Source organism: Sitophilus oryzae, unplaced genomic scaffold, assembly GCF_002938485.1.
Source record: "Sitophilus oryzae breed Bouriz unplaced genomic scaffold, Soryzae_2.0 scaffold_172_pilon_pilon, whole genome shotgun sequence".
NCBI classification, from domain to species: domain Eukaryota; kingdom Metazoa; phylum Arthropoda; class Insecta; order Coleoptera; family Curculionidae; genus Sitophilus; species Sitophilus oryzae.
In genome coordinates this window covers 8130714-8158680 of record NW_022146424.1, presented here as the reverse complement: position 1 = coordinate 8158680, position 27967 = coordinate 8130714, and the positions used below count along the sequence as shown (strand labels likewise).

The following is a 27967-nucleotide window of genomic DNA, read 5'->3' as shown; positions in this document are numbered from 1 at the left end:
TTTTTAATACAAGGGTAAATGAAAAGACTGTCTAACGAATCAGTGAAGATTTTGACAATTACCTACCATCTAAAATATGACAGAGAATGCAATTTTACCTGCGGTGGGATTCTGTAAGCTCCATAGCAAGAAATTTCCTGTCTAGCCTATGCTATTTGTATACGATTGATGAGTCACTAGACAGAAAATATGTTTACAGAATCGCTAGCCTGGTTGTCTCGATGGAAGGACTTTACTTTTATTCAATGTATTTTAGATAAATTATACTTAATTTGGTCTATAGAATGTCTTCTAAATACGGCTATAATAAGATCTAACTGGAACTGCTATTATAGTGAGTTAAATAAAATTATGGTAAAGTAGAAAATTGTTGTGGAGTAACATCAATATATTTTAATACGGGCAATAAAGCTTGATTTTCATGCATCTGTTGTCCGACGATACCAAAGACGATACGATGATACGATATGAATTTTATTGGTTGAATTTAAAGACTTCGATTGGTTAACCATTTCTAACCAATCGAAGTTTTTAAATTCGACCAATAAAATTAATATCGTATCGTCGGATAACGGATGCATGAAAATCAAGGTTAATGCGAAGTCAGTTACGAGGCACAATTGTATACACACTGTCTAGTTATTTTTTGTTTGACTAAGATTTCCTCTAGAGGATGTCGAAACGAGAAAACTCTCATGATTTCTACTATATAATAAAATGTTTTTTGAATTTAGGCAACTCAATATACAGAAACAGTTCTTCCAAAATTGTTGAAATAGGTTTCTAAAATAATTTTTGTTACTTATCTCTATTTTTCTTTAAATCATAGGAATTTCGTAATTACTGTGACAATACCCTTAGATAGAGATTTCTAAAAATTAAGAATAATTATGTAATACAGAAAAAAAATTAAAATGTCAGTAGAGTCACAGAATATCTAGCTACGCAACAGAAAAATACTCGAAATGAAAGAGCTAAAATTGCACAAATAAAATACTAGATGGCGCGACAATATCATAATCAGAATATAATTGGAAATTTTCAACTTTCGGTTTTGGATCGTCGTAGATCGACGGCACGTCGACGGCCTTGAAGCTCGGCAAAATATGCACAGTTGCCAGATTCAAACAGACTTTAATTGACATCCCATTCTTTTTCTGGTGTATAATAATTTCTTTCTATTCTTCGTTTCTTGGCAGATACACTTATATTAATTATTCGTTTGGCTTTTAAAATTAGAATAAATTAATAAAAATAAAAAAATAAATTAGAAAACATATGCTCTCAAAATACATTTTTAATATACACTACTTTATTATGTTAACTAAGAAAATAACTTTAATTACCTTTAAAGGAAGGTACACATTTTATATCTGTTTTATATTTATGTTTTTCAATATATCTATTTAAATTTGTTCTTTAGGGGTATTTCCTCAACAGTCAGACGATGTATTGAGAAAGAAACTGGAAAGGAATATGCTGCTAAGATTATTGATTTAAGTAACGATGATGCTTCTTTGGAAGGCACCAAACAAGAAGTAAATATACTTAGAATTGTTGCTGGACATCCGTACATAAGTAAACATTTATGTGCTCAATGTTCACTGATACTATAAACTTATTTCTTTTGTAGTTGAATTACAAGATGTGTTCGAGTCATCTACATTTATATTCTTAGTATTTGAACTGTGCAAGCACGGTGAATTATTTGATTACCTCACATCAGTAGTTACTCTAAGTGAGAAGAAAACAAGGTATATTATGAAGCAAGTGTTTGAAGGTGTACAACATATACATTCACGAGGGGTAGTGCATAGGTTAATTGTAAAAAGTATGTTGAAAATGTGAAATTATATGGCATTTTCTAGGGACCTGAAGCCAGAAAATATTTTATTAGATGATAATCTAAATGTAAAAATTACAGATTTTGGTTTTGCAAAGAAGTTAGAGAAAGGAGATCTCTTACATGGTAAGCTAATTATTCAAGATTTACTGATGTCCCTTAATTGTTATTTTTTATAGATTTGTGTGGTACTCCTGGTTATTTGGCTCCAGAAACCCTCAAAACTAATATGTTTGATAATGCTCCAGGATATTCCTATGAAGTAGACATGTAGGTACAATACACTTAATATTTTTTATGTATCACAATGTGTTTTATGTTTGTTTTTGATATTTTTTCAGATGGGCATGTGGAGTTATCATGTATACTTTGTAAGTAGAGATAACTTTGTCATAGTTTTGTAATGTAGTTTTAATATACATTTATTTTCTCTCAAAGATTAGTAGGTTGTCCACCTTTTTGGCATAGAAAACAAATGGTAATGTTAAGGAATATCATGGAAGGAAAATATTCTTTTTCATCGCCAGAGTGGACTGATATTTCAGGTAAATTCATAAAATTATATATGTATTTAATTATCCCAAACACCTTTAACATTTTATAGTCTCTTAATTTCTGTTGCAATGTAAATTTTTACTATTTTATATTTTTAGAATCACCAAAAGATCTCATAAGAAAACTCCTAGTGGTTGACCCTAAACAAAGAATAAGCATTGAAGAAGCTTTAAATCATGAATTCTTCCAATCTGTGGTAAGTACTGTTTATATCAAATATTGATATTAGGTGATAAAATATCTTTGTCATTAGCCAAAATTGAGAAACAGTATTTATGAATATGTAGATAAAAAAGACATAATGCAGATAAACTAGAAAAAAGATAGAGATATTGTAAGGGTTCTTCTAAAACAACAAATAATAAAGCTATTTTGATATTTTTTGAAAAAGTGATGTACATATTTGCATAAGTTTTAGTGATAAATTTAACAAAACATCTGATCATATACAGGATCCAGCAATAGTGCGTCGGGCATCTGTAGCTCGTGGAATAAAAAAAATGAGAATTTTGTGTAAGTGCAAAAAGTGTACGAGGATGTATTTCAGGAAAATATTTTAGGTTCTATATGGTGGTTCAAGAAAGTGTGAGTGGATAGGGATGATTTTTTGAAAATGGAACAGCCTGTATATTATTGCATTTTTGACTTCCTTTCAGATCACGTTACATAATAGAGATGAGCAGAAAATCGCAAACTGCGATTTAATCGCAGCGATTGTAAATTCGCAATCGCAACCTGTGATTCCTTTCCATAGCAAACTGCGACTTGCGATTGAAACATATATCTGCCGATTTTGGATTTTTAGGCAACCAATATTACACCAGTTGCGATTTGCAATCGCAGTGGGCAAACCTTCAAACAATTTGAAATACCTTAAATACAAAAAATTGTTCATTTTTTAATCCTCCATCTACTGAAAAAATAATATACAGGGTATTCCATTAAAAAAAAGGGGAAAAAAATTTATATTTTAGAAAGTTTGGCTTAAAATTTTGAACATTCTGTATGATTTACGATTACCATATTTATAGCAAAGTTAAGTACAGACTACATAAATTTAATACCTAACATAGTTTTGATTTCAGAAGGTTTTTATGTTTTTAATATATTTTTTAAGAAAGGCTGAAAAATATATATTCTTTATTTAGTTATTAATATCTCTGAAAATATCGAAATATATTTACTTATTATGTATTACGGATTATGTAAAGTGATCTGAAAAGAAGCCAAAAATGCCATAATATACAGGGTGTTCCATTTAAAAAAAATCATCCCGATCCACTCACACTTTTTTGAGCCACCCTATAGAAGTTAAAATATTTTCGTGAAATACATCCTAGTACATACTTTTATGTTTACACTTAAACAAAGTCCCAAGTTTTTTATTCTAGGAGCTACACAGAACCCTGTAGAGTCTGTCCAGTGAAAGATTTTGACACATCATCTCCAACAGGGCATCATCTCTTCATATATTATTGGATATATTTTTTGACTATAAAATGGATTGGACATATTATTGACTATAAAATGAAATAATCAACATATTTACTATCGTTCATTTATTACATTGTAAATTATTATTAATTTGTTATTGTGAAGCTTCATACATAGGATATTTGTCCCTAAACTGTAAATAATTTGTGCTTTATATGTTTTTAACCCCCCTCAGCAGCTGTGGGATCAGAATTTATCAAGTTTGAAGCACTCCCTTCGCAAGAACTCACGTAGGATGACCATCATTTCCGAATTGGCGCTGGTAATTTTATTTTCAGATGGTTGTGATTACACCTTTGTTTTTCTTAATTCCCCTTTGCTGCAGGTTATAGAGTGACCTAACGCAACGTTTTTTAACGTTTTAACTATAAGTTTCTAAAATCTATGTGGTTTTATTGATATTAACGTTTTTTTAGATTTTTATTAGTCTACAAAAGTGAATAAAATATAAGCTTCAATTTGATTCCTATGACACTTGTTATGTAGAAAAAGAGTGAAGTGTATGCAACCAGCATTATGGCTGGATATTCAAAGTTCAATCAAAAATCAATCTTGGGACGCATTTTTGGAATTAGAAACGCATATTGTTCATTCTTTTCTTCATAAGCACATTAATGACAAATCTGATTTTACAACATCAAAAAAATATTTATAGTGTATTTTCTTATTAATTACAGTTTTTCTTTTTATACAGTTGCTTGTAGTCAACATTACTGTCATACAAGAACACATTGAGTACTTAATTTTAGAAAAATCATACTTTTTTATCAATTTAGAAAGGAAAAAATATTAAAAATATTACTGTCTAAAAATTAATAAAATACAAATTCTAGTTTGTCCTTGATTCACTTTTGTATTTTTTTTCAGCTGGTTTTGTCCTATTTATCTTTAAAAATGATACAGAGGGACTCTATCTTAAGCCCTCTCTACATATAAAGTTTTACAGTACGTTTTGCCTGTCAGTTAAATAGGAAGACGGTCTAATTATAACGTTTTATCTGTCAGTTAAAGATTAGTGTAAACGTGTGGAAGTTTTTCCTGAGATTTTATATCAGTTTTTGGTAAAGAGCATGGAGGAAGCACTGCTTTTATGAATTATAGCATTGTGTTGAGAGTTACATTAAATTATATTAAATTATTCTGGGTGCAGGACCACAGCGGGCATCCAAGGTAATCCAACGAAATAGCCGATGAGTTAGTACTGGGAATACCCAAATGTAGGGAAAAGCAGAATATCCACTGGAGAAACAGACAGGGGCACAGGCACAGCAAGGCCTTTATCCAAGGACCTAGCTCTAAAACCACAAAAGAACTGCTAATTCTTAGCAGGAATAAAGTGCGGATTACAACAGGCCTCTTGACAGGACACATGGCTGTCAAGTGTTACCTGAACAAGCTCAGAGTCTGCACTGCGATAAAGATCCTGAAACAGCGGAGCACATAATATGCCACTGCGAGGCCCTGGATCGCAAGCGACACCTTTTATTTGGTTTTTTTTTGTTTGTTTGTTTTTTTTTTATTTTTGGAAGCTAGGCTAGAACCGGAGGAACTCTGCTCCCATCCTATCTAGGACCTGCATAAGTTGGTGCCGGGTACAGGGATAGGAGAATGGGTGCAGATATAGAAAGGGGACAAAAAAATAGGCCTTACAGGTCGCAGTGTTTCCGGCAGAGGACAGCCCCTTGATATTGGAAAAAAATTGTGTTGAGTGAAGTTGAAAGGAAAAACCAAGGAATTGCATTGTTTTGGAAAACTTTAATAAGCGACTTAAAATTCTAATAGTTTTTTTAATCAAAAAGAATCAAGTAAAATACTGTGTAGACAAAAAAATCCACCTTTTACTTGAACTGATTTAAGACGGCGTACCGTTTCGCCTACACTAAAACAAATATATAAAAAATAATATGGATATATTAGACCATCTTTAATAAGCGACTTAAAATTCTAATAGTTTTTGAAGATGCTCTAATATAGGTATCCATATTATTTTTATATATTTTTTTAGTGTAGGCGAAACGGTACCCCGTCTTAAATCAGTTCAAGTAAAGGGTGGATTTTTTTGTCTACACAGTATTTTACTTGATTCTTTTTGATTGAACAGGTCAGATGTAAGGTAAAACGTTCTGTGTAGGGGCCTTTAAGTTAGTAAAGTCTTCCTCATTTACTGCTGTTATCATCATTGGCAAATCCTGTCCAGAGTGTTTAGGTATTGCGCAAATAAAGTTTCTAATAATATTTGTTGCTTCTAGTGTGTTATAGTATTTAGAATGATCATAGGATTTTAAAGTATTCTAGCGTCTTCTCATCTAACTAATGTGCTGGATTGATTTATTAATTTTTTATTCTTATTTTAAAATATATTGAATTTCCGACTAATACACTCAATTCAACGCGCTCATTTATTCATTTACATTTGTTTATTTTTATTTTAGAAACTTCAAACCAGCAAATTCAATGCTCGGAGGAAATTCAAACTCGCGATCCTCTTTGTTAGGGCTATGGTTAGGATACAAAGGTTAAGGTTTACTCCCGAACCTATGTCTGTCGATACTGCCAGAACCGATCCTTACAGAATTAAGTTACTAAGAAAGGTAAGTAAATGTATATCTAGATAAAATTCGATAACAAGTTTTTTTAACAAACAATTTGTAAAAGTTTGACGTCTTGTTTATCAAAGTATTACCATGAGACTACCTTCGTATGTCTTATTGAGAGAAAAGTATGGAATTAATTCATGTTTATTTGTTTCATTGTATCTCTAGTCATGCTGTATCATTACCTGCTACCACTTATTTTCTTTTACTTTCAGATTGTAGACGGCTGTGCTTTTCGTGTCTACGGTCACTGGGTTAAGAAAGGGGAGGGCCAAAACAGGGCCGCCCTCTTCGAGAACACGGCCAAAACGGACCTCAAACATATCTACCTGGCTAACCTGAGTCGATAGTACCGATTATTATCGATTGTTAGGTCAATTTTAGTTTAATTCCTAACTTATTTCCATTTAGTTTAGGATAATTCTTAGCGTGCTTTTCGAAAAGTCCCCAAAACTCATAATTTATTTTCGAGGGGATTGTCGTACCAGTAATAAAGAAAAGTACAACCCTTTTAACTTGATTTAGGTGCTCGAAGTTTATTGGCTCTTTAATGGAGGCTCGTAAGATTAAATTCATTGAATAAAAAGACTACAGTGTGAGAAACTTCGCGACGGTCCAATTTAACTTCCGGTTGATCGGTAGAGTTGATTTTTTATGCTGTTCCAACTGAGATCGGATAAAGTATACACCCAATAGCTGGTTTTTTTATTCTGAGTAACGTTAATAATAATTAAACTTTCCAATTGAAATAAAAATAATAAAATAATTATCACAAACTACTGGAATTATAATTAAAGCCCTGTATATATACAATGTCTATCCAGAATTATACACTTTGCATAGAATCAATTAGAAAATAAACAAGAAATAAAATAAAATAAACAGAGAAAAATGCAACTAAGTCAACAAAAAACCAGTTTTTAAAGGAAAAATTCATAGATAAAAGAAACAAGTTTAAATTTGAAAGTGCCCATAAGGACAATGTAAATACTATTTGGCGCTATTCTTACAATTGTCGTTCTCCAAAGCTCTTAATCATGGTATAAAGAAAACAAGGTATGATCGATAGCGGCTCCAATTTCGTTAAGTTTACGCATACCACCTGTGATGTCATACGCCATACAAAAAAAATATCCATATTGTTAAATTGCCACTAATAAAAAAAGAAATAAAATAGGGAAGAATTAGGACATAACCCCAAAAAGTATGTTTTGACATCGAACTTGACATTTGAAAAATTATTTTCATATTTTGACACAATCAAATTTCACAGATGACACAATCTGTTTGACAATTTGAAATTGTCGCGCAGAGCTTGCCGACCAATGGTGCCGTTTATCACCTGTGACGTAGTGACCAACCTGCGCAATATCATACCTTGTATTCTTTATATCATGGCTTTTAATAATTTCGGAGCGGTTCGGCTTTTTCCGGACTTATGTCGCCAAATATTTATACAAATTTATTATTTTTTTTAATTGTGTTGCGTATAAGAAACTTTATTTTAGGACATGTATAAAATACCTATGAAACATTGGAAACCGACGTTATGCCACGATCCAAGATGACTTTTGCAGTTCACAGTTCACACAGCTTTTTAAGTTTTTAATGCCACTTTTTCACAATTATCGCGTGTTTGAGTAAATAAAATTTAAATTAAACTCACAAGATAGCAATAATTACTTTGAGAATGGACTCTGTACACACTTTCCGGTACTTTTTCAATGAGGGCGGTTTAAATTTTGAAATATTTTATATTTTTTTTATGATTCTGACTTTGACAAGAGAAAATTATTTCTGTTCTTGTTTGGCGGTTGTTCGTACCAACCGCTATAGCAGCGCCCTACAACGTATGCGCTCCAAAACAATTATAAGTTTTGGCGGCAAGCTGAGCATTCCAATCTAAACTTGTTTCCGTTATCTATGGAAAAATTGAAACAAAACTGTCAAATTAGGTGTTCAAAATGGTTACCATGGCGGCCTTTCCGTCTTTAATGTATGAATATAAAATTGTAGTACCGTAAGATGAAAAAAACAGCGCCCAGTTGGCTTGGCAATTCCCGTATAATTTTACATGTAAAATGACAGCGATCTTCATTTCATAGCCATCGCTGACTCGATCATACGGTATTTGACTCGTTCCTAGTCTTTTTATTCAATAATTAAATATTGAATAAAGAATTATGATAAATCTAACTGATCAACAGGGTGTTTTTATATGTTACCAACAAAATTAAAATTATTTTTTATATACCTAACGCAAAGCAATTTCCGATGCACGTCATAGCCTTCGATTAACGTTAGTAGTCCGCAGTATTGCCAGACTAACCAAAATTTGTGACGATTTATTTTACCAAAATCGTACTACATCCTTTGAATTTATTTAAATGGTTTATAACGGGTTTTCACAAATTTCGGAAAAAATATTGGTATAGAATTAGTGAACAAAACTAAGCCAGACATAATATCAGTATAGTTTGCCCAACGAGACGATATATGGAAGTGACAGTTGTACCTGTCATTTTACTTTACAGGTCATCTGTCGAAATCTTCTCTGACTCTCGAACAGATTTTAGCATTGTGACAACATCAAACCAATCACTGTAAAGCCAGCAACTTTGAAGGAATAAAATTCAAATTGAAACTAACTTTTTAATTGAAAAAACTAACACAAAATAAATTTATAATATATTCATTAGCAATACAAAATCTCTGTGCAAAATATTTTTTTTGCGAAAAAAACATTTTTTGCACAGGTTCAATGCTGGTGACGTGCATTGAAATTTGTCTTGTGTTAAGTATACTCATATACGCGTTGCTTATGGAGTCTTCACAATACACGATTTAAATTTCTTCGTCTTTCTTTAGATATTGTAGTAATCTACTATGATAAATAGCTCTTTTTGTGATACATAGATTGTTTGCAAATAATATATCAAAGGTATACCATTTTACGACTATTATACATACCCTTTTAAACGACAATGCAATAAATTTTATGTTTTTAACGCAAATAAAGACATTATATAAAAAATAGCTCTTATTTTTTATTTAGTTTCTAAATTTCATACCATCATTAGATAAGTAAATAATAAATTATTCTATTCTTTAAACATGTATGTATATAAAAAATTAAATAATTAATACTACTACATAATCTGGTTTTTCTGATGCATTGATATTTTCATCGATTTAAATCCATACTAAAAGCTTAATTTTGTACGAAAATAAAGTTTTTTTCACAGTAAATAACTGATTGAAAATCACAAGAGGCAAGACTGGCCTTAAACCCTTACAATCATGGGTCCTAATACTTTATCCACATAGTCATACAGTCGCAGACAGTTGGCCTTGGAATTTACGTCAGCACTGGCACCCCACATTACGACACCGTCGATGTCATAGCTGGCCAGCACCGTCAACGTGGTGAACAGGTTTTGCTAGAAAGAACAAACGAACGTCAATGGATTTTTACATTTCTAGGTGATTAAGTCTGCAGTATTTCTTGGAAGGTAGGTGAGTCAATATTTTTTTTATTATTTATAATGAATTAATTATCAATTAATTATTTGTTTACATATTTCTGTGATAGTAAATTATAATTTAAAGGGACTACACACAACCAAACTTATATGGAATCACTATTTCTGACTAAATCTTTTGCAAGGAAAAAATTAGTATACAATTTTAAGAGAACGCTTTTTGTTCTAAATAAACACGATAATAAAGAATAAACGACTGCTGTGATTTATTTTCTTTTGAATTTTGTTTTCATTAGTAAAATTTAGATTGTCCGGTAATTTTCATTTGATCCAAAAAAATGCCTGTTGAATTAACCCTTACAATCATAGGTCCTAATACTTTATCCACATAGTCATACAGTCGCAGACCAGAGGGAAATAATTTTTGCTCACATTGAAGAAGGAATGCCCCAAAGAGACGTGCAGAGATAGTAGGCGTTACCCAGGGTGTTGTATCAAAAACATATGCAAGGTACTTGGAACTAGGAACTCTCAAGAACAGGCCCAGTCAAAGTCGTCACATAGTCACAACTGAACGACAAAACCGCTTTGTGTGCCAAATTGCTAGAAGAAATGCCAATGTTTCTCATCCATAACAATGTTTCTCATCCAAACAAAGACAACTTCTGGCAGCTACAGGTGTAAACGTTTCAGTTGAAACCATAAAACATAGGCTTCGTGCTAGAGGGTTGTACAGCAGAAGACAGTTACGGGTCCCACAGTTATCTCGGCAAAATAAATTTGACCGTCTAAATTGGTGCCTTTAATATCAAAACTGGACAATTGAGAATTGGCAAAATGTTCTTTTTTCGGATGAGACCAGAATTATTGGCCTAAGATCAGATGACTATCGAATTCGGGTTCTCAGAGATCTAGGAAGACGAGCGAGACTCCAGGCTGCCAAATCTGTACCAAAATGTAAAGGAGGAACTGTAATGTTCTGCGAAGATTATGCTGGGAGTAAAAACTCCATTATTACCACTTCAACAAACTTTAACGGGTCAGAGATATGTTGGTTTAGTGCTAGAACCAATCGTTAGGCTTTGAAGAGCTGCAATTGGGGATAATTTTAACTTCATACACGATAATGTACCACCCCATACCAGCAAAGTGGCTAGAGAATGTCTTCAAACGGAATGTGTCATAGTTTTGGACTGGCCTGCGTGTTCACCAGATCTAAACCCTATCGAATACTTGTGGGACAAGTATAAAACAAGGGTTAGAGCTCGTCGAAACAATCCAGGAAATCTCGCACAGCTTGTTGATGCAGCATTAGCAGAATTGGAAAATATACCCCAGACAACGTTGATAATTTAATAAGAAGCATGCCGGCGCGGATAGAAGCTTGCATAGGGGTTAGATGTGGCAACACGGGTTATCAAAAACAAAAAGAAAATTATCAATTTTCTTTTTGTTTTTGCTGTTTGACCATTACAAATTTAAATCTCATTTCGTTTCAGAAACCAAAAAAATACCATTGCGTTTATTTTACGTAACTTATTATTTTTTTATTGCTGTATATGTGGATTATTTTTCATTACAGGTCTTTGGTAAGGACTGAGTTTTATTAATAAACACAAAATGTTCATACGTCTGGAAAATTATGAAAAATAATAGATGATTTCATATAAGTTTGGTTGTGTTTATATCTGATGCAGTGGCGGTGAGTGGTTTAGTACTCTGGGGGTGTACATAGCGTTCAGAACCGAATAGTATAAAAACAGTATATTTACAGTTTATTGTATGATTCTTGGTATACTCACTTGCGACACATACTTCATGCTATCTTGGTATTTATACCAATAATAAACGTAGATATTTTTACGCGATTTCATACTATCCCGAATCCGTACCGCCTCATCTAACCGACCCTCTAGCCTTTGAACGGCCTGGTCCAAGGTCTGGCTTTCCTGCAGATATACAGACGGGTAGAAATTATCTGACATCTCGAACAACCATTTAGTATTGTCATTCTCCTGCTGGACCTGCTTCGAGCACTCTTTTTGCATACTGCCTGGTGAAAAATTGAAGCAGTAAGGGTAGGCGTAGTAGCCCCAGGTAGCATTTGGACGCAACTCTTTCGCAGTTCTTAGAGTCTCTTCCATGAAGACTTGCGATGATTCGTCGAAGCGTTTGGCTGCTTCTTTTTTGACCCAAGGCATTGGCCAGGTGGGGTGTTTCTGGCGTTCGATGTCCTCGGAAAGGTTCTTGTAGAGGGTGAGTTTGCCCCAGTTTTGACGGTAGATTGGTCTCCAGCTTTCGAAATCGATAATAGCGAGCCCTAAAACAAGTATCCTTAAGTGATTAGAAAATATGAAGAATAGTGTTCCATTAAGAATAGATCTCGGAAATGACTAGCCTGTGGAATGAAATATTTACAATTAAAGAGGCCATGAAAAATTGCTGGAAATAATTTTGAAGTTTTGGGAAATGGTCGTTAGGAGGGGTAACTTCTAGTGTAAAATAGATTTTTTTAAATATTTTCTTTAAATAAGAAGTACTGTAAATAATAATAGTGTCACAATCTTTAACAAATGTAGTATTTTTTTGTTTGAACAAGTTTGCCCTATCTTCTAAAATGAAGTTGTGGAGGAAGGTTAGACCTGATTTAGCTTAAATATTAACTCCGGACTGGGTCATCGGAATTCAACAAACTAGGGCTCGTTTAAAAGAGCGTTCCTTACTTTATACTATACCTTATAAATAATAATAATAAAAAAATTAAATGCAATATCATTTGTGCATTCCAAAAAGGATTCCGATTACCCAGTCCGGATTTATTAATATTTAAATAAAAACATATTTAAGCTTTCCCCATCACTTCATTTTAGCTGATAGGACAAAATTATTATGAATAAAAAAATCCGAAATTTGCTTAAGATTATTATGCCATCGTTTATAGTAACCTTTATACCGTATGATCGAAAAAAAACGGCGTCCAGTTGGTTTGGCAGTGACGATCGATGACAGTCCTCATATAATTTTACATATAAAATGATAGCGATCTTGATTTGATTTCATAGCCATCGCTGACGCCGTTTTTTTTTCGATCATATTGTATAAGCAAAATTTTGTAAAAATTCCATTTATTTATTTGGCATATCAGTTGCGCCCTCTATCGGCTGTTCTACAAACTTGAAGATACTTTCCAACAAATTCCCATGGCCCTTTTAGTCATAATACTTTCCTGGAGAGCAACTTCTTAGTGAAACACCCTGAGTGAACACAAGAATGGGAACGCATCCTTAAAATATAAACAATATTATTGACTGATAAAATAAAAACTAACACACAATATCCTTGACACCTTTTATTTAATATTGTCCATTGTGAATATATTTTTTTATAAAACAGCAGAATCCTTATAGTACTAAATTTGTTTATCAGCATTAAAAGGTAAATATATGCGCACATAATATATAATATATAGGTCGTTTCCTATCAGTTTAAAATTTGTTTTTTCTCTTATTAAACGGATAAAAATATCCATATACAAGGCGAGTCTTAAATAAGTGCAAATATTTTCAGGGCTGGTAGATCTCGACAAAAGAAATATATTTTTTCATTACCGTTTTTCAAATAACTCCAAAACAACCGAGTTATTTTATTTCAAAAATTTAAAAAATACGATTTTTTGGTTAAATTTTTAGAACCCCAGGATCTTTTCCGGCTTCCTTGTAAATTTAATCTACCACCTATGTTGCCATATTATCAAGATTTTATGTTTTTCAATTTAAAATTTAAAAAGAAAATCAAATTTCCAGAAAAAAAATCGCGAAATAACCTCATGGACGTGTTTCTGGGGTCGAAATAGACTACCCCTAAAATATTTACATTTATTTAAGACTCACTCTGTATGAATAATAATTACCTGAAAAATTTTTGGATGGTATTAATTGTTCTAAGATTTCTCTGAATATATCTAAATGTTCAGTTAGATTTCCTTCTTGTGGTACTCCACCATTCCTGTAAATACATAAATCGTAATAGTAAGTATAAAATAGTAAAGTAAAATACCATACGATTGAAAAAAAACGGCGTCAAAGACGGCTGGGAATGACAATCGATAATAATATTGACGAGGTCAAGGCCTAGATGTCATTTACTTGCCCTGTACTATTCATTATTTTTTAACGGCGCTCAGTCAGCCTTAAGAAAAAAAAATATATTTTTATATCGAGAAAAAGGCATTTTTAAATTGTATAGTTTCAAATTCGAGAAAAAATATTTTTTTGGAAATAGATTTGTGTGTCTGGAAATGTTCTATCCATTTTTAATCTTTCTATAATAGTGTTAATTTTTTATCAGTTTTATGTTAATTTTTAGTAAATGACGTCTAGAGATTGACCTCTCCAAATTTATCATCGTTTGTCATTTCCAAGCCTTCTTTGATGCCATTTTTTTCGATTATACTGTACAATGGGCTCTTTCACAAAAATAAAATACCCAATTCAAGGACAAAATCTGAAATAGAAGACTATTTTCAGTATATTTATCCAAAAAAAAATAGTTCCATGACAATGAATATTTTTTCTATAGGCCCTCAAAATTTTTTTTTCTATTGCCCTTTAATTTGAAATAATTTTAAAGTGCCAATTGATGACGTATGAAAAATACGCCCAATCACATTGCAGAACCGTGCTCGTGCGCCAGCCAACAACTGGCAACATTGCGATTTGCTTTGACCAACACCACCTCAACTCAAGGCCAATCAACATGATATGGGCAAGGCAAATATGCTCCGATTGCATACCAGAAATAATTAATTATCTCTAGTTTGTTGTGCTTCTGCAACACGTTTGTTTAGCTCTTAGTGTTCAGTGCATGGTGTGATCAGAAAATTGTGATAAAATAACAGTGTAGTAAAAATCCAAACCAGACATTCCACATAGGGAAGTTCAAACTTTTGTGCTTGTCGTACTCCTCTATTATTAATTATTTTAAGGTAAGAACTAGAAGTATTTATCAAGATATTACACCTAAATGAGTAAAAAGCCTTCGCCGCTAGTCTGCATAGTACTTTATACTGGTTACTTACAATAATCAATAGATAGGTATTAAAGGGTAAGCATTAACATTTTATTGTAGCATGTTTTTTACATGCTCTGTTCCAAATTGTTACGGGAATTATAGAGGGGGTCCCAAGGTTTCTGCTTTTATATTCCTCAAAAATGACGAGCTTCGTAAAAAATGGTTGACAGCTATTAAAAGAGATAATTTCACTCCTACTAGTAGTTCTCGGGTAAGAAGTGCATTAAATATGCCTCAAAAAGGCCAAAGGCCCCAAAGCCTCTGTTACCCTAGTCAGGATGTAGTGGCTACTGCTTACACTTACCTCACTATAAGTAAAATATTGGAAGAAGAATCAAGCATTTTACATCAAAAAAGTCACAGAAAGATATTGACAACATTGACATTTGAAAATATAAATGGCCTGGATGTAAGTCTTTTTTTAGGGCACAATTGCCCCTCACATACGTCAGAATTTATTATTAAATCCATCTTGTTCAGAATATCCAATATTTTATTGAAGAACTATGCAAGGGAATGACGTCTTTACCACAAAGACAATGCCCTATGTAAAGAGAAAGAGTAAAGAAAACTAAGCTAAGCGTAAGTTTTACTTACGAACCCCCAAAAAGGCATTTAGTTTTTTTTTCTATATAAAATCTTGAAACACATATTATATTTTTTATTTATCCTCACCTATTATAGTTTAAATTTATTCCCATTTGTGTAATGCTGCAAAACATAGAAAAAATATTCCATATTTTTTGACCCAAGCCAGTGTAGTTTATAATTCCAAGAGCATTTACCAAGGCTTTTACTAAGACAAGTAACTTCCTATACTGTCCATAATAGTATATATTTATCAAACGTTCAGAGTAAATTCTAAACTATGGTAGGTAAGTATTTGTAATTGAATATTTAGTTTATATTGCTATTTTCTGTCATATATTTCTGGTTATTTCTTTTTCCGATGATTTTGAACACCTTATATATGCTACCTCAAGTTTGAATATTTTAACACTACCTATTTTCTTAGAAAGCAGACCTTTTTATAAAAAGCAACTAACTGATATTTTCATAAAAGTAATAATACAAAAAAATCCATACTTATGTGGAGAACTTTAGACTCCCTGTATGTTAAAAAATTAGTGAAATATTACGTAATCTAACCCGACATTTGTGTGAAAAATGTCTATTTGGAAATAAAGCAGGTTTTAAAATACGCGCCAAATAAAGCACTTCTATCTCCGCCATATTGGAAAAGGTTGAATGGCCTTGTGTGGAGGTGGTGGTGGGTCAGCATGGTGGCCCGGCCGCGGCCGTTTTGCCGCTTTTCAACTTGCCAGGTGTGACGTATTAAAAATAAAGTGCGGATTTTTATTCTGGGGTTTTTTGTTTTTATTTATTTTCTTAAGAACCAGTGGCGGATACAGAGGGGGGGCCATGGAGCACGGGCCCCCCCTAAAATCTATAAATTGGGTTAAATATTAGCCTTATGGGTTAAAAATGGCACCCTAAACAGCATATTCTACATTACTTTTTATTTGGGCCCCCCCTAAAATAAAATTCTGTATCCGCCCCTGTTAAGAACGACTTCAAATTTTTCGAAAGTGAAATAGCAGAAAATTCTAGAATTAATTGCTTTATTCAATTATGCTAATTCCAAAATATAGTGAAAGAGCCCATTTTAATGACTATTTTAGAGAGTAAAGAGTTTATTACATCACCCTTAAACGATGACCTCACGCAAAAGTCGTCAGTCCTTGTGTTAAGGTGGTGTTGATTTATTTTTTTATGTGCTTATTTTGCTAATGTTTAACTCTGTATAATTGATTTTAGCTATCCCATTTTTTTTGACTGACAAAACATCTACCTTTACCTTAAAAATGTTCCATTTCCTGTCTCCAAAATTGCTGGAAAACTGCCTGGATCGTACATGATAACGATTTTGTCACCTCGAAATCGGGCGTTGTCATTTTGAATGATGTGATACTTGTCCAGGATAAGTGAGAAGTTTAGCCTGAACGGATCGCATTGGAACGAAGGAACGTTCCACAGTACTTTCAAAGGTTTCTTGGAGAGTTTAAATCCTTGCTCGCTACTAAATAATCAGTATTGTGAATATTTTTAAGAATCAGTATTGTAAATATTTTTTGAGTTGTCTGGTTAAATGTAGGTATTATTTCTACGCTATAATATCATCGCTGATGCACAGTTCACTACAATTTTGCATATTTGTCAGGATTTGATAGTATTTTTGGGAGAAGCCAGAAACCTAGATTTTAGAAAGTAGAATTAACCAATGTAATGGTGGTCTAGTTGCAGAAAAAATTAAGATATTCAATATTTTTAGAACCGGGTGTCCCACTAAGAATAGCTCTCGGCTGTATCTTGGAAAGTATTAGTCGTAGAGCTTGGGGAAAAAATATTTATAACTAATGAGACCATGAGAAATTGCTGGAAATTATTTTCAAGTTTGTAGGACGGCAGCTAGAGGGCGTAACTGCTATGGAAAATAACAAAATGGAATTTTTAAGAAATTTTGCCTAGATACGATGTACTATAAATAATAGCTTCATAATCTTCAGTAAATTTTGGATCTTTTTTGTTAGAACCATTTTCCCCTATCTGCTAAAATAAAGTGGTGGGGGGAGGTTAGATCTGTTTTTATTTAAATATTAATAACTCCGGACTGGATGATCGGAATTCAACAAGCGAGGGCTCGTTTAAAAGAGCGTTTCTTACTCCATATTGTACTATATAAACAATAATAATAAACGTTTGAACGTAGACGCTAGGAGGCGTTGTCTTACAATTTAACAAACATTGCGCGTTTTTTCAATAAAATTAAATATGATAGTATATGTAATTTTAGCTGATGGTAAAGAGTAATAAAAGCTTAACAAGTCAGCGAAAACCGCATCTTGATATCTTTTTTCAAACCAAAGTTATTAGCAAAATTATAATAAATACGAAAATATAAGCCCTTAATTATCGTATTTTTCAACACGATATCACTAGCCCTCTTGATTATGACCACTCTAATAAAAAATAATATAAACAAGATTATTTTATTTAAAATATCGACAATGAACCAAAAAACCATCATACTAGGTGTATTAATATCTAATAATTAAGATACCAATGACGGTGGACAAGAAACGACACCTCAGTGAATTCATGGTAGGCTTTGGAAAAAAGTTGCTTTTAAACGGATAGTTTAAACATCAAAATATTATTATATCAACATTTTGATAGTCTCAGCAGCCTTTTTTTATCTTTTGATTGCTTTTCTCTAAAAATGCCTTTCTTCAACAGAGAAAAAACGCTGCAAAGACTATCAAAATGTTGATCTAATAACACTTTGACGTTTATACTATTACGTCAAAAGCAATTTTTCTCCAAAGCCTCCCATGACTTCACTGAGGCGTCGTTTCTTATCAACTGTCATTGATATCTTAATTATTAAATATTAATAGATCTGGTGTTATGGTATTCTGGTATATTGTCGATTTTAAAATAATCTAATCATTTCTATCTTATTTTTTGTCAGAATGTTCATAATCAAGAGGGCTAGCAATACCGTGTTAGCAAAATAAGGTAATTAAGGGCTTATATTTTCGTATTTATTATAATTTTGCTAATAACTTTGGGTCGAAAAAAGATATCAAGATGCGGTTTTCGCTGACTTGTTAAGCTGTTAAAATTACGTATACTATCGCATTTAATGTTTTTGAAAAAACACGCAATTTTTGTTAAATTGTAAAACAACGCCCCCTAGCGTCTATGTTCAAAAGCTCATAATTATTGTTTATATGATACAATATAGAGTAGGAAACGCTCTTTTAAACGAGCCCTCGCTTGTTGGATTCCGATCATCCAGTCCGGAGTTATTAATATTTAAATAAAAACAGATCTAACCTCCCCCCACCACTTTATTTTGGTAGATAGGGAAAAATGGCTCTAACAAAAATTATTCAAAATTTACTGAAGATTATGAACCTATTACTTATAGTATACCTTATCTAGGCAAAATTGTGTAAAAACTCCATTTTCTTATTTTTTGTTGCAGTTGCGCCCCCTAACGGTCGTTCTACAAACTTAAACATAATTTCCAGCAATTTCTCTTAGCCTCTTTAGTTATAAATATTTTTTTCCGCAGGCCCTACGGCTAATACTTTCCGAGATACAGCCGAGAGCTATTCTTAGTGGGACACCCTGTACAATTAACGATAAGGTTCACTATAGGCTTGATGCATTTCAGTTGATTTTAAAAATTCCGACCGCAGCGCTCCATCGGCAGAAATCAGAAGTTTTCACTGTGTATTTCACGCAGTTCCGATGTAGATAGCATTGAAATAATATCAAAATCGTGCCTTTGTCATAATATTTAAGTAATTTAGTTTTTAATAGTGCATTGAGTTTACTGAAACTCTAAAACACTTGTAGGCCAGTAAGCAAGGGTTTTAGGGTCCGAATTCTGAACACTTGCACTGATTGACGTGAAATTTTAACAGTAAATAGAGATATATGTAAGAAACAAAAGTTACGTAGTAGCGATGTATGCTTTCACCCAGGGGGTGAGTGGCACGACCCCTTCTTAGGGGTGAAAAATAAATCACCCATTTTAGTTGCAATAATCAATAAAGGGGTGAATTCTAAGCAAAAAATGTTCTATAACATTTTTTCAAAAAATTAATATTTTCCGAGTGATTTAGGATTGAAAATGTTGATTTTTCATCTAAAAACTGCATATTTTTCTGCCATTTTTTATAAATAACTCGAAAACCTTGCGTTTTATCGTAAAACTTATATTAAGCAAAAATGAAGCTTTTGCAATAACTGAACGGTTTATTATTTGCTGATTATCGTAGGTATAATAGTAGCCGAGTTATCACTCTGTAAAGGTGACTTTATTTTTTTTCGGAAACTAAATTGCAACCTTTTACCGTAAAATAATGGCGAAAGAACACATTTTTCGAAGAAAATTAATATGACCGTTTTTAAAGTGCTTGAAAAGACCTTTTAAATGCTTCCTTAAAAAAAGTTTGTAGCTCAAAAACTCGCGGAGTTATGATAAAAATACCTCAGACACCTCATTATTTCGGAAAAAATTATCATTTTATTATCAAAATATTTTATCATAACTCCACGAGTTTTTGAGCTACGAACTTGAAAAAAACTTAAAAAAAAGACATTTAAAAGGTCTTTTCAAGCACTTTAAAAATGGTCATATTAATTTTCTTCGAAAGATGTGTCCTTTGGCCATTATTTTACGGTAAAAGTTGCAATTTAGTTTTTGAAAAATAAAATATCAGGTTTACAGAGTGATAATTCGGCTACTACTACACCTACGGTAGTCAGCAAAGAATGAATCGATTCGTTATTCGAAAAGCTTCATTTTTGCTTTATATGAGTTTTGCGATAAAATGCAAGATTTTCGAGTTATTTATAAAAAATGGCAGAAAAATATGCAGTTTTTAGATGAAAAATCAACATTTTCAATCCTAAATAACTCGTAAAAAATTAATTTTGTGAAAAAATGTTATAGAAAATTTTTTGCTTAGAATTCATCCCTTTATTGATTTTTGTAATTAAAACGGGTGATTTATTTTTCCCCCCGAGAAGGGGTGGGGGTGATTTATTTTTCCCCTCAAGGTGAAAGCACACATCGCTACTATGTAACTTTTGTTTCTTACATATTCTCTATTCACTGTTAAAATTACACGACAATCGGTGCGGGTGTTAAGAATTCGGAGGTAATACCCTATTTTTATCCTCGCTTACGGGCCTATTGGTACGGTTTCGGATAGTAAAAATTAAGTGAAAAAGAACCCGAAATGGGCGCCGCTTTGTGTTGTGACAATTTTAAATGTTAATAGAATAATTATGGAAAAAATGTTAACACATAAAGGAGGGCGTAATTACGTGGTTGTTGGGTGCAATAACATTCAATAACTCAACTTTCCCGGATATTCAACTCTCTCGAAACATTTTATAGCTTCACGACTTCTCACACCGGTTTGGTCAAAAGCAAAAATGGATATACCACACACTTTGTTGTTAAATCTTTAAATAAATGATAATAACCTAAGTCATTTCAATTATTTCATTCATAAAATCTGTAACAATATATTTTAATAAATAAATTAATACTTACAACGTTATTTTATAGTATACGAGTATGTGAATCATTTCAGTGCATATACGTAAAATTATTTGGTAACTTTGGTAACTTAACGTAAAATGGTTTGGTTTGAGTCATTTTTAAGTAAGCCTTTGTTTATTTTGCTGTATAATGATTAAAAAAAAATAATGATAATTTTCGTTGCTCAATTTTTTTGTAGCTTACTGGGAGTACCGATTTATGCAATTAAAATGACTAAGAGATTAATTTGTGTTATGAAAATGTGTTTTGTAAGTGTCGAAAATATGAGGAATAATTTAGAAGATCATTTTTTTAACTTACTTTCAGAAAATTTTAAATAAATGAAATAAAATTTGTATAGTATTGACCCACCTGCAAAAAGAAACTGCTGCCAAGAACACAATTTTAAGCAAATTCACAACACACCCCATCCTGTCAAACCGCGTCAACGACTTAGCGCACATAATTAGTATCTTCATCAATTGCTTACCTTAATACATATTTATACGCGAAAAGCAGTATTATTATCTACTGTTTGTAATTTGTGTTACCGGCTTGAACAGTTCATTTTTATGGCTTCTTCATTTAAATGAAATTTACTTACTTAATAAAACAAGAACCATTGCGCCAAATGAATTCAGGATTTCTGTTTTTTTCCGTATTGTCAGGAGGAGAAAGTGAGTAAGATATAGTTAAAAAAATTAGTTTTTAACATCGGACAATATATTAAATATATCGTTAAGAAATAATCTATACTAATATATAAAAATCCTTAAGTGACTGACATACTGATTAATCACGATCCTGATCAAACCACTTAACATAAGAAGCTCAATTTTGGCATACAGGTTGATTCTAGGGTGTAGAGGTTCGATAAGAAGGGATTTTTCAAAATTCCAGTTCCAAGGGGGTGAAACCACCCCTCAAATTTTATAATATTTTTTATTTAAAAAACGGCCAAATTTCCGAAAAAAAGCTTAAACACGTATATTTTATTTTGTTTTTTTACATATTGTAAGATTTTTTAAAAATGTATACAGGGTGTTTCGAAAAATGAATATGGCCATTGAGTAATCACGATTCTGCTTAAACTGCTTGACGTTTAAAGCTGATTTTTGGCAAACGGATTGACTGTGGGGTGTAGAGGTTCGATAAGGAGGGGTTTCTGGAATCTCAAATTCCAAGAGGGTGAAAACCGAGGTGAAAAAACCCTCAAATATTACGATATTTGTTATTTAAAAAACGGTTAGTCTTTCGGGAAAACCCTTGGACATGCATAATTTATTTTGTATTTTAAATATTTTGAATTTTTTTAAAAAATCATACAGGGTGTTCAATCAAGTTGGGTAATTGATTAACCACGATTCTGCTTAAACTGCTTGCCGTAAAAATCTTATTTTTGGCAAATGGATTTTTTGAAAGAATTCCAACGAGATGAAACTACCCGTCAAATATTACCAAGTTATATAATAATATCGCCATATTATTTTTTCTTATGCTGACATAAATGTGAGAAAATTTTATCCAGTTTGTATGTTAATGGAAATTCTTGCTTTGCTTTGTCATCACCATTACAAATGATTAATTCGACGCGAACGAAATCGCGGGTACACGCTAGTATATTAATAATATATTGGTAATATATTTCAAATTTTGACAAATTAGTTTTATCCATTTATTAAACTTCTTTGTCAGTTGTTATACAGGCCATTCCAGAAATACAGTGCCAACAGGGGGTGAATCCTTATAAAAAAAAAAACGGACAAGTGCGAATCGGGTAAAAATTAAGGTTGCCAAGCGTCACAAAAATGGTATCGATGTATCTCTCATCTATGTGAGCTAGGGGCTGAAACTCGAAATGTAGATGGGGCCCTTCGAGCCCTATTTTTCACGATATTTTGACAACGTTTCCTGCACTACGAAACTCCATCATCAATGAATCAAATCAAAAAATCGTCCGATTTAAATTAAATTTGGTACGTCGATAGATTGGACCAAGACCAACTTGACCGTGTACGACATGTGTCGCTGTGACAGTTAGTTGTGACGTAATAAACGTCAAAAGTTTATGTCGTCCGATTGCGACCAAATTTGGAGAGTATGCAATGTGAGCGCAGGTGCACACGGTTCCATCCTGCAAAGTTGGATACGACGTTTCGTTTACATCTTCATCAGGGTGGGACTAACGATTCGACATTGAAGAAAATATGTATAATGTGTCGATTTTGGCATAAATGGGGACGGGATACAGGATAACGCCCTCGACGTTTCGAACCCATGGGTCGATTGGAACCAAACTCGGCACGTGGATAGAGGTACCCGAATGGAGTCCTCAGACGGACAGACAGACAGATGAAAGTAAGAAGTTTCACTTAAAATATGCGCACATAGTGCATACCCATTTTTTTTTTCATTTTTCGTCATAGATCGAAAACTATACAGTATAAAAATAGTTAAAAATCTATTTAAGTTTGTGCCAATGAAACCTTTTCATACGATATCCTACATGACAAGGTTAACTAATTCAAAATTTGGACCACTGTTCCTTGTATAAACATCCTGGTTTTTTGTGATTTAACTAAAAATATAGGCCTTTCAGATTTTTCTCCTCTGTACCGAATTAGTGAAAGTTTTAAAAAAATCTACAAAAAAATTTGGTCGCCCATACAATAATTATGACCGCGTATACCGTTGATTAACCTCGATGATTGATTACGTACTTTAAATGTAGACTAAACTATATTTTTTATGATTTAATTGCAAATGTATAGTTTTCAGATTTTTTCCTATACCTACATGTAGTACTAGATGGTATTACTTGCCAAATTTCATAGTTCTAGGTCAACGGAAAATACTCTATAAATTTTGATTTGAGAGTGTCGAAATATACGTTTTTTGTGGCTTAAACTGCCTTATCTTACTAGTTTGTTTTTTACAGCTTCAAAGAACTGTAGACCTGTTTATATGGTTTTAATTTCAACTCCGTATCTCCACTTGTTCCGGAGGTAAAGGGTCTTGACAGACGGACGGACACATAACAAAGTGATCCTATAAGGATTCCACTTTTTTCTTTTGAGGTACGGAACTCTAAAAATATTGAAATAAGTTCCTATAAACATGAGCCGGAAAGAGATATAGGTAACATCCTGTATCTTTATCTATTTTCAAAGAAAATAGTTTTTTTGTAATTATCTAAAATTTTCTAGTATTAATGACCTAATTTAGGTTCAATTAAATGGAAATTAATGATTTCAGTGGCGTCTCAAGGGACACCGTATCGAAAATAATTTAGAAAAAAATGTACGCCACTGACGTCTCTCGTAATTTTTATATTTCTTTAGATAAGGCAACTAAAAATACAACTTTTTTTCGCTGGTTTTATATGCATATCTAGAATTGATTTCGAGAAAAAAAAAACAATGCATTGCAAAACCCCATTAAAAAAAACTTATAATGGTACTAGCGTGTGCCCGTCGAATTAATCATTTGTAATGGTGATGATAAAGCAAAGCAAGAATTTCCATTAACATACAAACTGGATAAAATTTTCTCACATTTATGTCAGCATAAGAAAAAATAATATGACGATATTATTATATAACTTGGTAATATTTGAGGGGTAGTTTCATCTCGTTGGAATTATAAAATAAGCTTTTTACGGCAAGCAGTTTAAGCAGAATCGTGGTTAATCAATTACCCAACTTTTTGGAACACCCTGTATGATTTTTTAAAAAATTTTAAAATATGTAAAATACAAAATAAATTATGCGTGTCCAAGCGTTTTCCCGAAAGACTAACCGTTTAAATAACAAATATCGTAATATTTGAGGGTTTTTTCACCTCGGTTTTCACCCTCTTGGAATTTGAGATTCGAGAAACCCCTCCTTATCGAACCTCTACACCCCACAGTCAATCCGTTTGCCAAAAATCGGCTTTAAACGTCAAGCAGTTTAAGCAGAATCGTGATTACTCAATGGTCATATTTTATGAAACACCGTGTATAAATTTATAATAAATCTTAAAACATGTAAAACAACAAAATAAAATAAACGTGTTTAAGAGTTTTTCCAAAAAACTCACCGGTTTTTAAATAAAAAATATTCTAATATTTGAGGGGTGGTTTCACCCTCTTAGAATTCGAGTTTCAAAAAATCCCTTCTTATCAAACCTTTACACCATAAAGTCAATCCGTTTTCCAAAAATCAGCTTTTTACGTCAAGCGCTTTAAGCAGTAAAAAGAAAACACCCTGTATACATTTTTAAAAAATCTTAAAATATGTAATAAAACAAAATAAAATATACGTGTTTAAGCGTTTTTTTGGAAACTTGACCGTTTTTTAAATAAAAAATATTGTAAAATTTGAGGGGTGGTTTCACCTCCTTGGAACTGGAATTTCGAAAAATCCCTTCTTATCGAACCTCTACACCCTAGAATCAACCTGTATGCCAAAACTGAGCTTCTTACGTTGAGTGGTTTGATCAGGATCGTGATTAATCAGTATGTCAGTCACTTAAGGATTTTATATATTACCAAATATTACCTAGTATAGATTTCAGACAATTTCAAAAAACTTTTTTTAGCTTTTAATATCGTGTATCTTTAAAACTATGCATTTCCCGACCCATGTTTATAGGGACCTTTTTTCATATATTTTGATGGGAAATCACCCCGTGAAATTTGAACGTGCGTTTATTGAACACCCTGTATACAGGGTGAATCTTATATAAGTGCAATTATTTTCCGTGCTGGTAGATGTCGATAAAAGAAACATATTTTCTCTTTACCATTTTTCAAATAAGTCCAAAATAAACGTTATTTTGCTTTGAAAATTTCCAAAAAATGTCTTTTGCTTAAATTTTGAGAGCCACTAGATTCACAGAGAAGAATTTTAAAAAATGCGAAAAATACCTCATTATCGTGTTTCTGTGATCGAAAGATTCACCCTGTATAGCTTGCCCTTATTTTTGACTTTAAATAAGCTAAAAAGAAGAAAAATTGGCGTTTCTGTTTAAAAAATCGACTTGTAGTTTTGTTAACGTGTGGTAATAATATTTGTAATTTTTTTTATGAGAATCCTGTATCATATTTGAGAAATTTTTGTTAAAATTTAAATATAGTAAAACCAAAAGTAAAACATTTTTTAAAAGACAAGCAACATAAATTTATGAAAAAAGTATCTGATCTGCAAATGTAATTTTTCACATAAAATTGTAATTATTCGAAAAACTGTTAAACTTAAGCATATGACATTATAAACAAAATGTGTTTATTTTTCATTATTTCATTTATGTAAAATTCATAAATCATAAAATATAGAGGGTGTTTCATTTAAAATAAAGAATTAATTTGTATCTATATTAGACTCTACTAGATAACACATTTAATATTAAGTACTTACAGCTTGTGGTGCCATTCGTAAAGCAGTACGCACAAGATACACTTGTGGAACAGCCCCATATCCCTGGAAATGTCAACCGCTGGGGGCGGCACACAACAACTGATTCGTATTTAGCGGGTTTGTTAACATTTCGCTAATAAATAAACACAAACATGCCGTCAAATCCAACCGCAATTGAATACGTCCGTCATTTTTTAAAGCCCCATCTACACGTAACGTTTTACCTCTTCGGTCAAATCTTAATAATAAGCAATTTATAAAAATCTAATATAGACTTTTAAAAAGCAAAGATAGCAGCCAGATGTAACCTGAATATACAGGGTGGTCCGAACTGTATTCCGGAAACTTTGGCAGCATATTCTGCAGTTAATCACTAAAAAAGTTCGTATAAATGTATGTCCTAAATTGTTTAGTTTCAGAGATACAGGGTGTAAAAGTTTCATTTTTATTTCGATTTTTTACAAATAATTTCTGAGGTAGGTAACGTCAATATTTGGATGAAAATTGGTGTCTGGGAGTTTTTTAACATGAGAAATTTGATTTTGATGTCAATACGACTCTTATTAGTAGGGGGGCCACCTACATGTGTTTTAACCAAATACGTTTAAATAAAATATACGACGGCCTCCCCATAAGAGCAATGAGAGGATTTACGTCCCAGTATTGAAGGAGGACAGAAAATCGAGTCGAATGTTCAAGACATAGGTTCATCCTTGTTTAGTCAAACCTCCTACAAACCAAGGATAGACTTATGTAGGAAATGCATTGAAATTCTATAGCCATCCTTCAATATCGGGACAGGAATTTAAGCGGTACCCTCCGTATACTTTATTTCAAACGTATTTGGTTTTAACTGTTTTGAAGAGTAATAACTTTTCGTCCGTACTTGTACAAAACTACTGAGTGAAAAAATATACATCTCCATGACTTTTTACGTAAAAAATGTCTCTTAGTAAAAAATGCTACGAGCACCCGTTCTCAAGATATTTAGAATAGAAATAGTCAATACATGTCATTATTGACAAAAAATAAACACGTCGAATAGAATGAATTATTTGACTGAAATAATAAATTTGGGAAATTTTTATTTTTTTAAATTAACCATAAACTTTTCTGCGAAAAAATGATGATAAAACAGTTTGTGTTGAACTTTTGGCACAAAAACATTTCAAATTTATGATTTCAGTCTAACAACTATTTAGCCAACATGTTTAATTTATGTCAATGATGACATGTATTGATAATTTCGATTCCAAATATCTCGAGAACCATTATTCGTAGCGATTTTTACTAAGAGACCTTTTTTACGTAAAAAACGTTCTAAATGTATATTTTTTACTCAGTAGTTTTATACAGGTACGGACGAAAAGTTATTACTCTTCAAACCAGTTAAAAAATATAGA

At 32.3% G+C, this 27967-nt stretch overlaps 2 protein-coding genes across 4 annotated transcripts; one reads left to right on the top strand and one right to left on the bottom strand.

The window, feature by feature from the left end:
• Window positions 1–18: 18 nt before the first annotated feature.
• LOC115881572 (phosphorylase b kinase gamma catalytic chain, skeletal muscle/heart isoform) lies at window positions 19–7635 on the top strand. Its single transcript, XM_030899114.1, has 11 exons — window positions 19–113; window positions 1424–1578; window positions 1634–1817; window positions 1869–1969; window positions 2023–2113; window positions 2185–2214; window positions 2282–2388; window positions 2497–2594; window positions 4068–4154; window positions 6325–6483; window positions 6702–7635. The coding sequence occupies exons 1-11, from the start codon at window positions 19–21 to the stop codon at window positions 6834–6836; spliced, it is 1242 nt and encodes a 413-aa protein (XP_030754974.1). The 3' UTR covers window positions 6837–7635.
• A 673-nt stretch (window positions 7636–8308) lies between these two features.
• LOC115881634 (hyaluronidase A-like) lies at window positions 8309–26679 on the bottom strand. 3 transcript variants are annotated; one of them, XM_030899192.1, is made up of 5 exons: window positions 26565–26679; window positions 16897–17118; window positions 13879–13973; window positions 11771–12288; window positions 8309–9926 (listed from the first exon to the last, which is right to left on the bottom strand). In XM_030899192.1, exons 1-5 carry the CDS (start codon window positions 26621–26623, stop codon window positions 9771–9773), a joined length of 1050 nt encoding a protein of 349 aa, XP_030755052.1. In that variant the 5' UTR covers window positions 26624–26679; the 3' UTR covers window positions 8309–9770. The 3 variants fall into 3 exon arrangements, with proteins under 3 accessions (XP_030755052.1, XP_030755054.1, XP_030755053.1); XM_030899194.1 differs by having other exon boundaries at window positions 16897–17115; XM_030899193.1 differs by lacking the exon at window positions 26565–26679 and adding an exon at window positions 21538–21619.
• Window positions 26680–27967: the final 1288 nt, after the last annotated feature.